The sequence below is a fragment of the Sapajus apella genome, unplaced genomic scaffold (assembly GCF_009761245.1).
Source record: "Sapajus apella isolate SASKATOON/1434 unplaced genomic scaffold, GSC_monkey_1.0 scaffold40, whole genome shotgun sequence".
Taxonomy (NCBI): domain Eukaryota; kingdom Metazoa; phylum Chordata; class Mammalia; order Primates; family Cebidae; genus Sapajus; species Sapajus apella.
The window spans coordinates 19,649,703-19,661,807 of record NW_022436980.1 but is presented as its reverse complement, the minus strand read 5'-3'; the positions used below and the strand labels follow the sequence as shown (position 1 = coordinate 19,661,807).

The window sequence follows — 12,105 nt, the reverse complement described above, 5'->3', positions numbered from 1 at the left end:
TTTTAACTTACAGATTTCTATTCAGAGAAAGATTGCCATTTGATTTTTGTCCTTCCTTTGAAAAAAAAAATGCATTTGGTAATCATTGGTTTAAAATAAACTTTATTACTTGGTATGATGAAAGGTTAATTTAGGACATAAACAATAGATATAATGGGGGTTTGGTAGAGCCTGGATAACTTTGTGATTTTCCTTCTGAGATAAAAGGTATAGTTACTATACTGATGAACCATTCAGAAATAAAAATAAAAACTCATCTTAAAAAAAACTACATCTCTTTATTGCAGAATTTATACTTGTTTGAAAAATACAAAATGTAGCATTGAGAAGATTGAAGCATGTTGCAAGGTAAGCACAGGGAAAGGTCCTTTCAGAATGACGGCAACAGTGCAGCAAGGATTCTCATTCCCTGCCTGAAGGAAAATACCTTTTTAATAGAAATGAGTCATATTTTCATTACGGATTGAATTAAAGTTACAAAAACATTCTCCGATACATTCATTTATAGAGGTCTTACATATAAATGCATAGTAAATATCCTGTAAAGTGGCTGGAGATCTTATCATGCATTACCTTTTCGTGCTCAGACTTCACATTCAGTCTCTACATACACCTTCATTAGAGTCATAAAAACAATATGAAGACAAGTGGGTAAAGGGATAGCTTGACAAAGTATACTCAGATACCGTAACTTTTATGATGGGTAAAAGTGTATCTTTTGAAACAATATATTAGTCTCCATTTTTAGCTGTAATGAAATTTACTGATTCAATCTTTTCAATGATTTGCGGATGTTTAAAGGAAATATAGTTACACATTCATGCTAACATATTTATTTAAACTCCTCTGAAAAGCTATTCAGCTATTGCTTTAAAAATTGAAGTTTAAATATAAATGTGAATATTCGGACCTTTTTTCCCCAGATACATATGCTGAAGATAATTTGATCCAATAAGTTAAACTAAGTAGAGATTTATGGAATTAATTCATCAATAGGAAGCATACACATCAATAAAAGTAAATATTTTTTTAAAAGTATGTAACTTTTTTGATGTTAATTTTGTTATAAAAGTATCTCAAAACATCATTACAACAGTGTGATAAATAATATACAAACGATCTCTTAAAATACCATGTATAGGGAGCCAGCTTCCCCAAAAACATTATTCTGTTAACATCAATATCTTGCTTTCTTAAAATGACTTTGTAAAACCTGATAAATACTCTTAGCAATCTTTTCTAATAATAAACATCTAGTATTGCTATTAGATTGTAGAATTTTATACATAGTAAACAAAATAGCTTTAAATGAATGTGACATAGTGTTTTCAATGATTTTGTTTGCCGTGATGAAACAGAAGGTAACTTGGTGCAGCATCTACCATTTTCCAGGAATTGTAGTCCCGCATTCATACCACTGAACATAATTGATTTGAGTATGACCACCTATTTCTCCAAATTGGACAGGTTCCTGGCGAACTGCTCTGAAATAGCCTGAGAGAGAAAATAGTTTTAACAGCTGCTATATTACATTTTTGCCCTCACAGCTGATAGATTGAAGGATGTGGAATAGCTGAAGGCTAATCTGAGCGAGGCAAAGTAATTTAGAAAACTGAGAGCAAGAAGCTCTGGTGTTGTCTCCTGAGGCGTCATCTTGGTTGGCTAAAATGGGCACCTGAAAAGTTGTTGACATTTGCCATGTCGAGTTAGGAGGGGATGGTTGGTAGTGACAGTTTCACTGCCCATTAATGTGTTCACAGAACTTAGTAGGTCATCTTTTTTTATTGTTGGTATTTTTAAGTCCAGTGAACAAAATGTGTTACTGAAAAATTAATCAAATGTTATTTAGAGAACCTCCTGGTGATTCCTGACTAATATGAACAATTAATTTACCCCCTTCTGCACTGCTTAGACAAGGATTAATTTTTAGTCTTATTCAGTGCTCATTACACAGCTTGGTGCTAATGGGTCTTTAGCAATTTACAGAGGTTATTTATTTTCCACAGAATTTATTCTATTTTAATTATATTTATACAGTTATTTGTAAGGTATGTACTATTTTTTTTTCCATTTATAGTAGCAGTTTAAAAAATTTATTTAAGGAGATAAAAATAATGGAAGTGTGTTCAATATGACAAAACCCATAACATTAATACATTAATGATTTAAGTTTGGGAAACTGCTTTTTTATATCTGTTTTTGCAAATTTAGATTTTCTTGAAGTAGGATGTATTTATATTATGTCTGTATCATTTGTCTTGGTGCTAAGTCTCTAAGCTGAGAAACATATTAAAGTCTTCATTTTTTCCTAGCCAGATGTGTAGAGTAGTAGAGTACTATAGAATTCTTTTTAAATTGATTGGTTTCATCAGCTTGATTTCTTTCTGGGTTAATCTGTAAAACTCTGTTGCTTATGAGGAGGATCAGAAAACATACCTTCTTTGATTGGTAACTGGTCAGAGGTGAGTTGCTGCCCAGTGCGTCCATCTAAAAATGAATCCACAAACTGGCAGTGATCTTCTCCATGGCCCCTCTGATCACCTATGTTATAAAATTTTCCTGAAGAACCAGAAGTGAAAAGGGTAAAGTGTTACTTTCTTACTTTGATATGTGACAATTCTGAAATAATCTTCATTACTGTTTTTGTACTTTCTCCCCCCATTCCCTGTTATCCTTGTTCAAACCAGCGTTGGTCTCTTGCCTTCCTGTATTCTTCCTCCCCTCCCCTTCTCAGAGATGAGTGATCTTTTAAAAATGCATGCCAGATAATGTTTATTTTCTCCATAAATTTCTCCAGGAGTCTCCCATTATATTCAGAATAAAATCCAAAGTCCTTACCTGATTTCAAAGGTCCACATGATTTCACACCTGCCTGCCCCTTCACTTACTAAGTCTGGGCCATACTGGTGGAACTGGCCAGGGGTATTCTGCCTTAGGTCTTTGCACTTTCCCTTTCCTCTAGACCTTTGTGTGGTTAGCTCCTTCTCAATGTTCTCCTTTGTTAGTGCTAACTTTTTAGAGAGGCCTTCTTCACCTTTTTCAAAATGTTCTTCAAAGTACCTCTATAAATTTTCACTTATGTATTGTCTGTCTCTCCTTACTAAGGAAAGGAAGGAGAGGTAAGCTGTGGGAAAGCAGGAAATACCTTTTATGCTGCTCTGTGTTCAGCACTTAGAACAGTTGAATGACTGAAAAAATATCTACTTTTTTATGTTGGGGCCAGCCTATTAAAAATTTTTACTCTGAATGTAGAAAATTATAACCTATTGGGTATGGAGCCAGGGGTTGTAGCTCTTACAGCATCTTGAAGATACTATATTAATTCCATGATTATTGTTAGTCACTTCATTGTCAATAGGCTTTTTATCCTGGATGGTTGTAACAAAATGGAGCTTGATCATGGTTGGTGAATGTACATTCCAGTTTGCCACAATGGCGCTGTTTTATAATTCCATTTTTATTACTTACCTTCTAAAAGCATTCCTTAAATTCTTGTTTTCTAGGAATGATAACCATTTCAGTAACATTTTGCTCAGAGGAAAACTTGTGTTTACAGCACCCATTAGTGCCTGGAACTCTTAAGAAAAGGCCAAATTGTACAATGCCACAAAACATTCCCATAAGTCAAGGACTGAAAACAGAGCTGGGGGCCCGGCTTACCTGTGAGGGAGTCACTCAAGTAAATCTTGTATCTGAGCGAGTTGCACAGCTGCACTCCTACAAATTTCTTATACCATGTCCTTTTGACATATTGTTTGCCCTTACACTCTGAGTAAGAGTCTGAATTAAAGGGTCTTTCAGTCCATATGGCATCTCTTCCTGCTACATAAGGAAAACAGACGGTTTGAGTTTAGGCTTTATAAGAAAACAGTTTGCAAAATTTGTCAACTTGCTGATACCTCCCCCACAGCCCATGATAAATATTGGAGCCAAAAATATTAGAAGGATTTAAACACATAAAGTCAGTAGATAAATCTGAGAGCAGTATGTTAAGGTGTTTAGATGCTGAATAGTTTCTGTAGAGCTAGATGTAGACAGTGTCCTTTAGGAGCAAATTTAGGTTTCTTTTTTGTAGCATGTTATAAAATTTAGACAACTGCTTTAATATGACTTGTTATTAAAAGTGGAAATGAGAGTGTTGTGTCTTATTATTATTTTTTGAGACAGGATCTCACTCTGTTGCCCAAGCTGGATCATGGCTCACTGTAGCATTAACCTCCTGAGCTCAAGCAGTGATCCCACCTCAGCCTCCCAAGTAGCTAGGACTATAGGTGTGCACCTGCCTAACTAATTTTTTATTTTTAGATTTTTTGGAGAGAGGGAGTCTCACTACGTTGCCTAGGCTGGTCTCCAACTCCTGGGCTCAAGCAGTTCTCCTGCCTCAGCCTCTCAAGAGTGCTGGGATTACACTGGCTGTCTTATTAAACAGTAATAACCCTGTGCATGAGTGAAAGCAAATTTCAGAATGTCCAACTTGTTCCCAGAACATCATGGGTCCTCAGTGTTGTACAATGTGTAGGCAAACATTTACACCTGTTTGGTATTCTAAGAAGACTAAGTGGAAAAACATGAAATCATGATTCAGATTCTGTCAGGTCTGTTCAGTTGAGTAAGTTTAGAAAAACATGTAGTTGTGTTTTCATTGAGACAGGTACTTACCAGAAACTGGCTCGCTCACTCTTGGGTCCGCTGAGGAGAAATAAATACAAAAGTCAGACCTTACTAGATAAACCCCCAACATACCATGTGGCATGGCGAAGACTATGGGTGCTTACAGTTGTTAAGAAATTTTATTTGCAAAATTGTACATTTTTGCTAAGGATTGAATTTGAAAGTTTGTTTTGTTTTGCAAACGGTTCTTGATTTGATAATCTACTTGGTAGGTATTCAGCTGGATCTGTTACATGTAATTTGAGTAGTTAGGAACCTTTGTCACTGTTCCAGCCTTCACTTGAATTTCAAAAGCTGCTGCTTTTAGTTTGATAAAAAAAACTTCATGGTAAAAATCACCAAGATGCCATGAACCACAGTTGGTATAAAAATTATGCAAATATTAATGCTGTATGTGCAGATGTATCTCATTAAGGAATTGCAGCTTGTAAGGTCTAATTAGAAAACTTCACAGCTGTTACTAAACTATCTTGGGGTTCCCTTTCTGGTTCCCTCACTGATATTTTGATTCTAGGCATACAGGGGAGTAATCGTTCAGTAGCTTTTTGGAAGAGTATAGCTTGACTATGCTTTTTAAATTAAATTGATGTGTCTTTAAGTGAGGAGAAACCATACGTGGTGTTTCTCTAAACCTTCATCAATTTGCTTTTTCCTACAAATGGGTTTCCAAAAATTCGAGAAACAGTATATGTAGTGTTTAGCTGGGTTTCAAACAAGCTTCCTATGCAAAACATTGCTCCGCTGTGGCCTTTTACATCCTGTCTGGGAATTACTGTTGATGTAATTACCTGATTCAGTACTGAATGCCACTGTGTTGCTGACTGGGCCTTCGCCAAGTGGGTTTTTTGGTTTCACCTGGAATTCATAACTGTTGAGGGAAAATAAAAAAAATACTTGTAATATATTCCTCAGGAATAGGAGGCAACATTCCCCTTTTATATTGACATCCCTCTTGATTCTATTTTGAAATTATGACAGTGAATGTTCCAGAAAGTAGGTTGAGGAAAGAAAACATGTTCCAGAAGTAGATTAAGGAAAGAAAAATAATTTCCTAGTTTTACTTTCTGAACAGCTTGTCAAATGTTTCATTAAGCATTAAGTTAATAAAAAAGATGGTTGTCTTTAAAAATCTCCAAACTAGTACAGATAACTTGGCAGATTGTTAACAGACATGCAAGAAAGTGGTATATGGTAAACAAAGGCTAATTCGAAAAACAAGGAGCCTGTTTCTTAAAGATGTCTCAGCTACTTCCTGGGGCCAAGAAGTTGCAAGATTCTGTTTTATTTTCTGTTATCCCAACCCTGAGTATAACCCTGGACTTAGGCCATTTTCCTCACTGTGGGGCTTGAACTACTTATGTCAGAATCACATGATAGGGTGGCAGTGGTGAAAGTGTGTTAATCTGCAGATTTCTTTTCTACTCTAGGTATGGAATCAATTTTTGAGGAGATTCAGGTCAGAATTTATAACTCCCCTGGGTGACTCATGTGCCCACTGATGTTTGAGAACTACTATTCTACGCTGTAGTCTATTTAACTGTAGACTAAGCTATGGGAATAGATACACATAAGCGTTTCTTTGCAAGGACTTCCTAGTTGTATCCCTTGGAACTTGGGTCTTCTGTGGATCACAGGATGCTATGGTCTCCAGAAAAGGTGCATGATAGGGTTGCCTTGTGAAGAGGAGGAACACAAACACAGACATCTCTCTCCCTTGATACACCAGATTCATGTTGGCCAGTCCCTAAATTTTGTTAAACAGAACAAACCCCCAAATGACCCTAGGTCCCTTGGGAATTGTAAGCTCCTTTGACTGTATCCTTAAGAATTACTCATCATAGTATTGTGCAGTATTTAGCAATCTTTATTCATAAAGTATGTAAACAAAGCAAATCCTTTAACGAAATTGAAATAGTAAAGCAATTTGCCATTTGCCTGAAATTAAGATTTCTTTTCAGCAGCAAGCAGACTTGGCCGTGAAAGGACTTTGAATTCAAAAATCAGCCTGAATCAGCCGATAATATTTTGAGAGTCTCAGATTTGTTCAAAGCTTTTGGGAGATAAATAATTTTTGTCTTTGAGAAGTCTGTAAGAATGCAGAATGTACAAAAGATAGGTATCTTATAAACGAGCGAAAAACAGAAGGGTGACAGCTGTCAGTTTAGTATAGCTGGTACTAAGTGATCAAGAAAAAAAGACTCAAGTTTCTTGATCACTGAGATACTGCATTAACACACTGCTGGAATCTAGTCTAAGACAACAGATTCCAGTGCCACAACAATGGCAGCCACTTTCTGAATGCTTACTGTGTATCGGACGCATTAGTCATTCTGCATATATAAAGCAATACAACACATGCAAACCCTGATGAGATACATCTTATCCTAATTTTCATTTGAGAACAATGAGGCTCAAAACCCTTGTACTGTTACTGCTTTTGCTTTTCAAAGCTTTAAAACTTAATGAAATGGGGAATAAAACTTACCCTTCCTCATAGCGTTTTTAATGAGAGAACGCAAATGACAGCATTTTGTAAACTGGGCAATTGATAAAAGTTGTCATTTGCAATGAGAGACTTGATACAAAAACAACTTTGTCACTTACATAAATCACACATATATGGGGGTATTTTCACATGAAATATTTTCCAGAGATTAAATATTTGTTAAGAGGCTTCAAAACAAAAAGCCCATAGAAGTATAGTGAACTGAAAATGGAAAAAAAGAAATCATAGGCATTTGGACTTTGATTGAAATGGGCAATGCATTCCACATTTGTTCCAGGCCACCGCCAAAAGTGTTGTGCTTTGACCAAGCCTGACTGATTGCTGGAACTGTCTCCATGTCTTTTTATTTCACAGTTATGTACACTTAAGCTCCATTTTTAGCATGGCCACAAATGTAAGCTACTTTTTTAGGGTGGGTTTTTGTGGTGTTTTTTTTTTTTGTTTTTTTTTGCCCATATATTTTGTGATATTTGACAAGTTTCAAAGAAATCATTTTGCACTAAATTTAACATGGGAACTGAAAGGCACATTTTTGTTTTGGTCTGATTAAACCCTATATAACAAAAGTTATTTGTGGTGGTAAAATTTTTTCTGAAGAAGCACATTTTGTCACAAGATGAATGACATCACAGGTCTAAGAGAAATGTCTCATTGATTGTACATAGAAAATAAAATTTAAAATTTCAGGAAACAAAGTTCTTTGAAGTAAACTTCAAATAGAAGTTTTGGAAGATAAAGTTGACATTCTACAAATACTAGAACAAAAAGTAAAAGATGAAAAAATGAGAGAAAAGAAAGTTGGAGGATTATTCTAGAAGATACAGTACCCAACTAGTAGGAATTCTAGAAGAGAGAAAAGGAAAGAAGATAGAAAATTATTCTAGAAATTGTGTAATAAATTTCTCAGTACTGAAAGATGAGTTTCTAGATTGAAAGGCCTACTCTGCCCAGCAAAATGAAAAAGAAAAAGGACTAAAACACAGGAGTTACAAAATTTCAGTGTACTGGGTGATAAAGACAAGTCCTAAAAACAGAAGAAAATAATAGGTCCCACTCAATGGATCCAGAATCAGAACTGGAAGTTAGAAAACAGTAGAACAATTCCTTCAAAAGTCTTATTTTATCCTAATAGGTCCAGCTAAACAATAATATCAAAGTAAGACAAACTTGAAAACATATAAGAACTCAAAAATACTGCTTTCTATAACTTTTGCTCAAGATATATTAAGTGCTACAAAGTAATGGAGTAAACAAGGAAGAAGACTTGTGATGCAGGAATTAGGGGATTCAAAACATAGGCAAAAGTTGATAGGAATTCCAAAAGAGATGTTGCCTATAAAAACACACAACAAATACAACAGAGTGATGACCTGGAGTATTTGACCATCCTGTGAAAAGGTCAGGCTAGACATAGGGATTTAATTAACAGAAGAAATAGGCAAAAAACAAAAACCAAAACCTTGTATCTGGGGAACCAAATTTACGAACAGGGAGCTGCGTTTGTGGTAACTGAATTTTAAAGCAATGTACATATATTTCTGATAAAAATGAAAATTAAAGAACTATAAGACCTACCTACCACATCAAAATAAATACCTAAATGGAATGCAGTCCAGATGACAACTGCAGTCAAGCCTTTTGGCCCCATCTAGGACAAGCCAGGTAAATAAAGCCTCACAGAATGCCATACCTGGTTCTACCTAGGTAGGTGTAAATCCCAACTCCTTTGTAGGGACATGGATGAACCTGGAAACCATCATTCTCAGCAAACTGACAGAAGAGCAGAAGATCAAACACCACATGTTCTCACTCATAGGCGGGTGTTGAACAATGAGAACACATGGACACGGGGAGGGGAGCACTACACACTGGGGTCAGTTGGGGGGAAATAGGGGAGGGACGGTGGGGGGTGGGGAGCTGGGGAGAGATAGCAAGGGGAGAGATGCCAGGTGTAGGTGATGGGGAGGAAGGCAGCAAATCACACTGCCACGTGTGTACCTATGCAACAATTTTGCATGTTCTTCACATGTACCCCAAAACCTAAAATGCAATAAAATAAATAAATGGGAAAAAACAAAAAAAAAACCCGTCTTCCCCGCACATCCCCATCAGGAGGCAGCATGATGCAGCGGCATTAAAAACATGAGTTCTAGAACCGGAAAGATTCAGCTTACTAATGTGTGACTTCAAGGTAACTTAATCTCTCGGAGCTTCAGTTTACTCATACGTAAAAATGATAATGCTGTGTGTGAGGATACTGTTAATTACAGTAATTATAGCTTCACAAGGGTATAAAAGTATCTGTGAAGATTAAATGAGAATGCGTGTAAAAGCAAGGTGCCTGACACACAGTAGTTATAAATATTCACTAGTATATTTATATTGATAATTTAAAAAAAGATTTTATATTACTGGGAAAATTGACAGTCCTTATGGCCACATAAATTTGGTTTTTGCTTGTGAAGGTTATAATAAGGGCATAGCCCATGGGTTATTGGGAAGATCAAAAATTTAACAGGTAAACCTTTCTGCATGCCATCAACATAGAGCCATAGGCTAAGAAATGTTAAGATATGTTAATATATTAATTATTGAGTCCAGAAAGCACCGCAAAGCATTACTTCAGAAGAGCGGCATAATAGCAGGTCTCCCTAACTGACACCAACAGTTAGGGAGCAGCTGTAAAAATCAGCGTGAGAACAACAAAAGAAATACATCAGTTTATTGAAAAGTGAAAAACTAAGGTTTCAAAAGTGTGATCTCTGTTCATGAGCAAAACCGTTAAGAGACAGAACCTCCAACCTGCAGGATTCTAGCCTCAGACTGATTTCTTCTGCAGTGGAAGTGGTGGTACTGTCCTCAAAGGTAACCTTCAGATCTGGGTCGAGCAGACACTTGTCATTCCCTACCCCGTTTCAATCCTTTCTATAACCTTTTCCTTCTACTTTTGCCTAAATTAAAACTGAAGTTTTTATTATTTGATAAACTGTTTAGTTATATACTCCTTACTAGTTTAAAAAGTTGGTTTTCATTCTAACAAAAGTCTTACAAACCTCAAGCAAACTGCTTTTTGTATAGAAAGTCCACCCTGTAGCTGCTTGTTGGTTTGAGTTGTTTAGCTGGCCGATTTTTACCCCTAGTGTAGTCTTGAAATATTTGATCTCCATTCAGGTGAGGATTTAGTCAGAGGGAGATAAATGGAAAAGCCAAATAAGAAAAAAATAAGAAATAAGAAAAAAGAGAGTAAAGCCTGCTCAACATGGGAAAGGAGAATCTAATCAATCAGTTTGGGTAAGCTTAACTCCAAGGACATTGAAGGATTATGGTAAGCATTTCTGGATACCTGCCACATGTAAAATCATTGTACAGATCTGGGAACACAGGTAAGGAGCAAGAGGGGAGAGCCAAGGGTGCACTTAGAAGTCAAAAAAGGCTAGGGTATCAGCAGTTGTAGGATCATAAACTAGCTGCCTATGATGCCATAAGGGGTATTTTTTTGGTGTTCCCCTATTTCTGTGGGGACACAGAAGTTCCAGAGTTGGGCTGCACTCTAATTCTGTAGTACTGTTACCACTTTCTCCCACTCCCTCCCTAAATACCAAAGAATGCAAAGAAAAAGTCGTAAAAACTATATAGTGATATGAAAGGGAAGAATTTTTCTCTTTATAGACTAGTGGAGTCACATACTTTTAAAGAGCTGTTCTTTTTGCTCAATGAAAAGTTGCTAAACTGAGCAATCACTTTCTTCTTCAACAAGGAAGGAATTGCTCTTCTGCCGCCCACACCTACCACAAACTAAATAAAATGCCTGACTCTTAGGCAGCTTATTTTACTCCTTTCTACAAAGCCCATAAGAAGAGATGTTGAAAAGTTAACACAGAATATACAGAGACTAGAATTTCGCAGTATTCTAAAATGAAAAGGATATAATTGCTATTCCACATGACTGCATCATTCAGCCAGTTGACAGCGTATGAGAAGTTGCTGCCTCTGTTCCAGCTAACCAGTGCCAACATTTTATTAAATCCACATAAACAACAGTCCCAAACTATCATTGCTGCCAGCTATAGGATACTTTGGTAGGTTTCACTCTTAGAGGAAGAATTATTCTTCAAAATCCTCCCAAGCCAGAGGTCAAGAAAAGTACTTGAGCAGATTAGGTGAATTTGATTTATCTTAATTACCAGACAGTACATTTTCCATAGGAAATTGTTAGACCACATGTAAGTCTGGCACACACCACGGATTCATCAATTTTTCAGTAAAGTAAGGAGAGAAGTGAACTCATTGGAAGAGAAGAGTAGGATTAAAGGGCTTTTTGTTCAATGTGCAGTAATTGTGTTCATCTATTTGCCCAGCCAGTTCATTAGGAAGAACTCAGTCCATCAATGGATTATCAAAGTGTGTGCTAAAAACAATTCATCTGAAAACAAATTGCAGACTGTAGACAGAGATTTAAAGTAAAAACGTTTACTGCGATAATTCTACCTATGGGATTGACCTGGGTTTCAGTTTTATTGTCAGTTTCAGTTCTTTGACTGACTCCATGCATGGCTTTGAGTATCACAGAATTATATCATTTTAGAGCTGGAGGAGATGTAAGAGATCAATAATCCACACTCGCTGTCCCTATAAGCAGCGGTGTAAGACTTAAGACATATCAGCTCCTCTAGTCACAGGACTAAAGCTAATCATAGTGGTCTTTTCAAAGTGGTTTGCTCTAGGATAGGAGAGGCTCTTAATATTTTTGTTTTAGTTTAGCAAGAGCCACACATGGCCTAAGACAGAAGATTGGTGTTCTTGAGTAATTGTATGGCAGGATTTTTTAACTTTTATTTTAGGTTCAGGTGTACATGTGCAAGTTTGTTATATAGATAAACTTGTGTCACAGGGGTTCGTTGTATGGATTATTTTGTCACCCGGGTATA

The 12,105-nt window shown here is 36.4% G+C and overlaps 1 protein-coding gene across 11 annotated transcripts in view; it reads right to left on the bottom strand.

The window, feature by feature from the left end:
* Positions 1 to 85: 85 nt before the first annotated feature.
* Positions 86 to 12,105, bottom strand: part of ABI3BP (ABI family member 3 binding protein) — a 244,633-nt gene continuing 232,613 nt past the window's right edge. For all 11 annotated transcript variants that reach the window (XM_032299267.1, XM_032299257.1, XM_032299259.1 and 8 more), the window contains 5 exons: positions 5,460 to 5,539; positions 4,660 to 4,689; positions 3,661 to 3,822; positions 2,437 to 2,559; positions 86 to 1,494 (listed from right to left, as the gene is read on the bottom strand). In XM_032299267.1, coding sequence (XP_032155158.1) covers positions 1,379 to 1,494; positions 2,437 to 2,559; positions 3,661 to 3,822; positions 4,660 to 4,689; positions 5,460 to 5,539 — 511 coding nt within the window. In that variant the 3' untranslated portion in view covers positions 86 to 1,378. The remainder of the gene's footprint in view (positions 1,495 to 2,436; positions 2,560 to 3,660; positions 3,823 to 4,659; positions 4,690 to 5,459; positions 5,540 to 12,105) is intronic.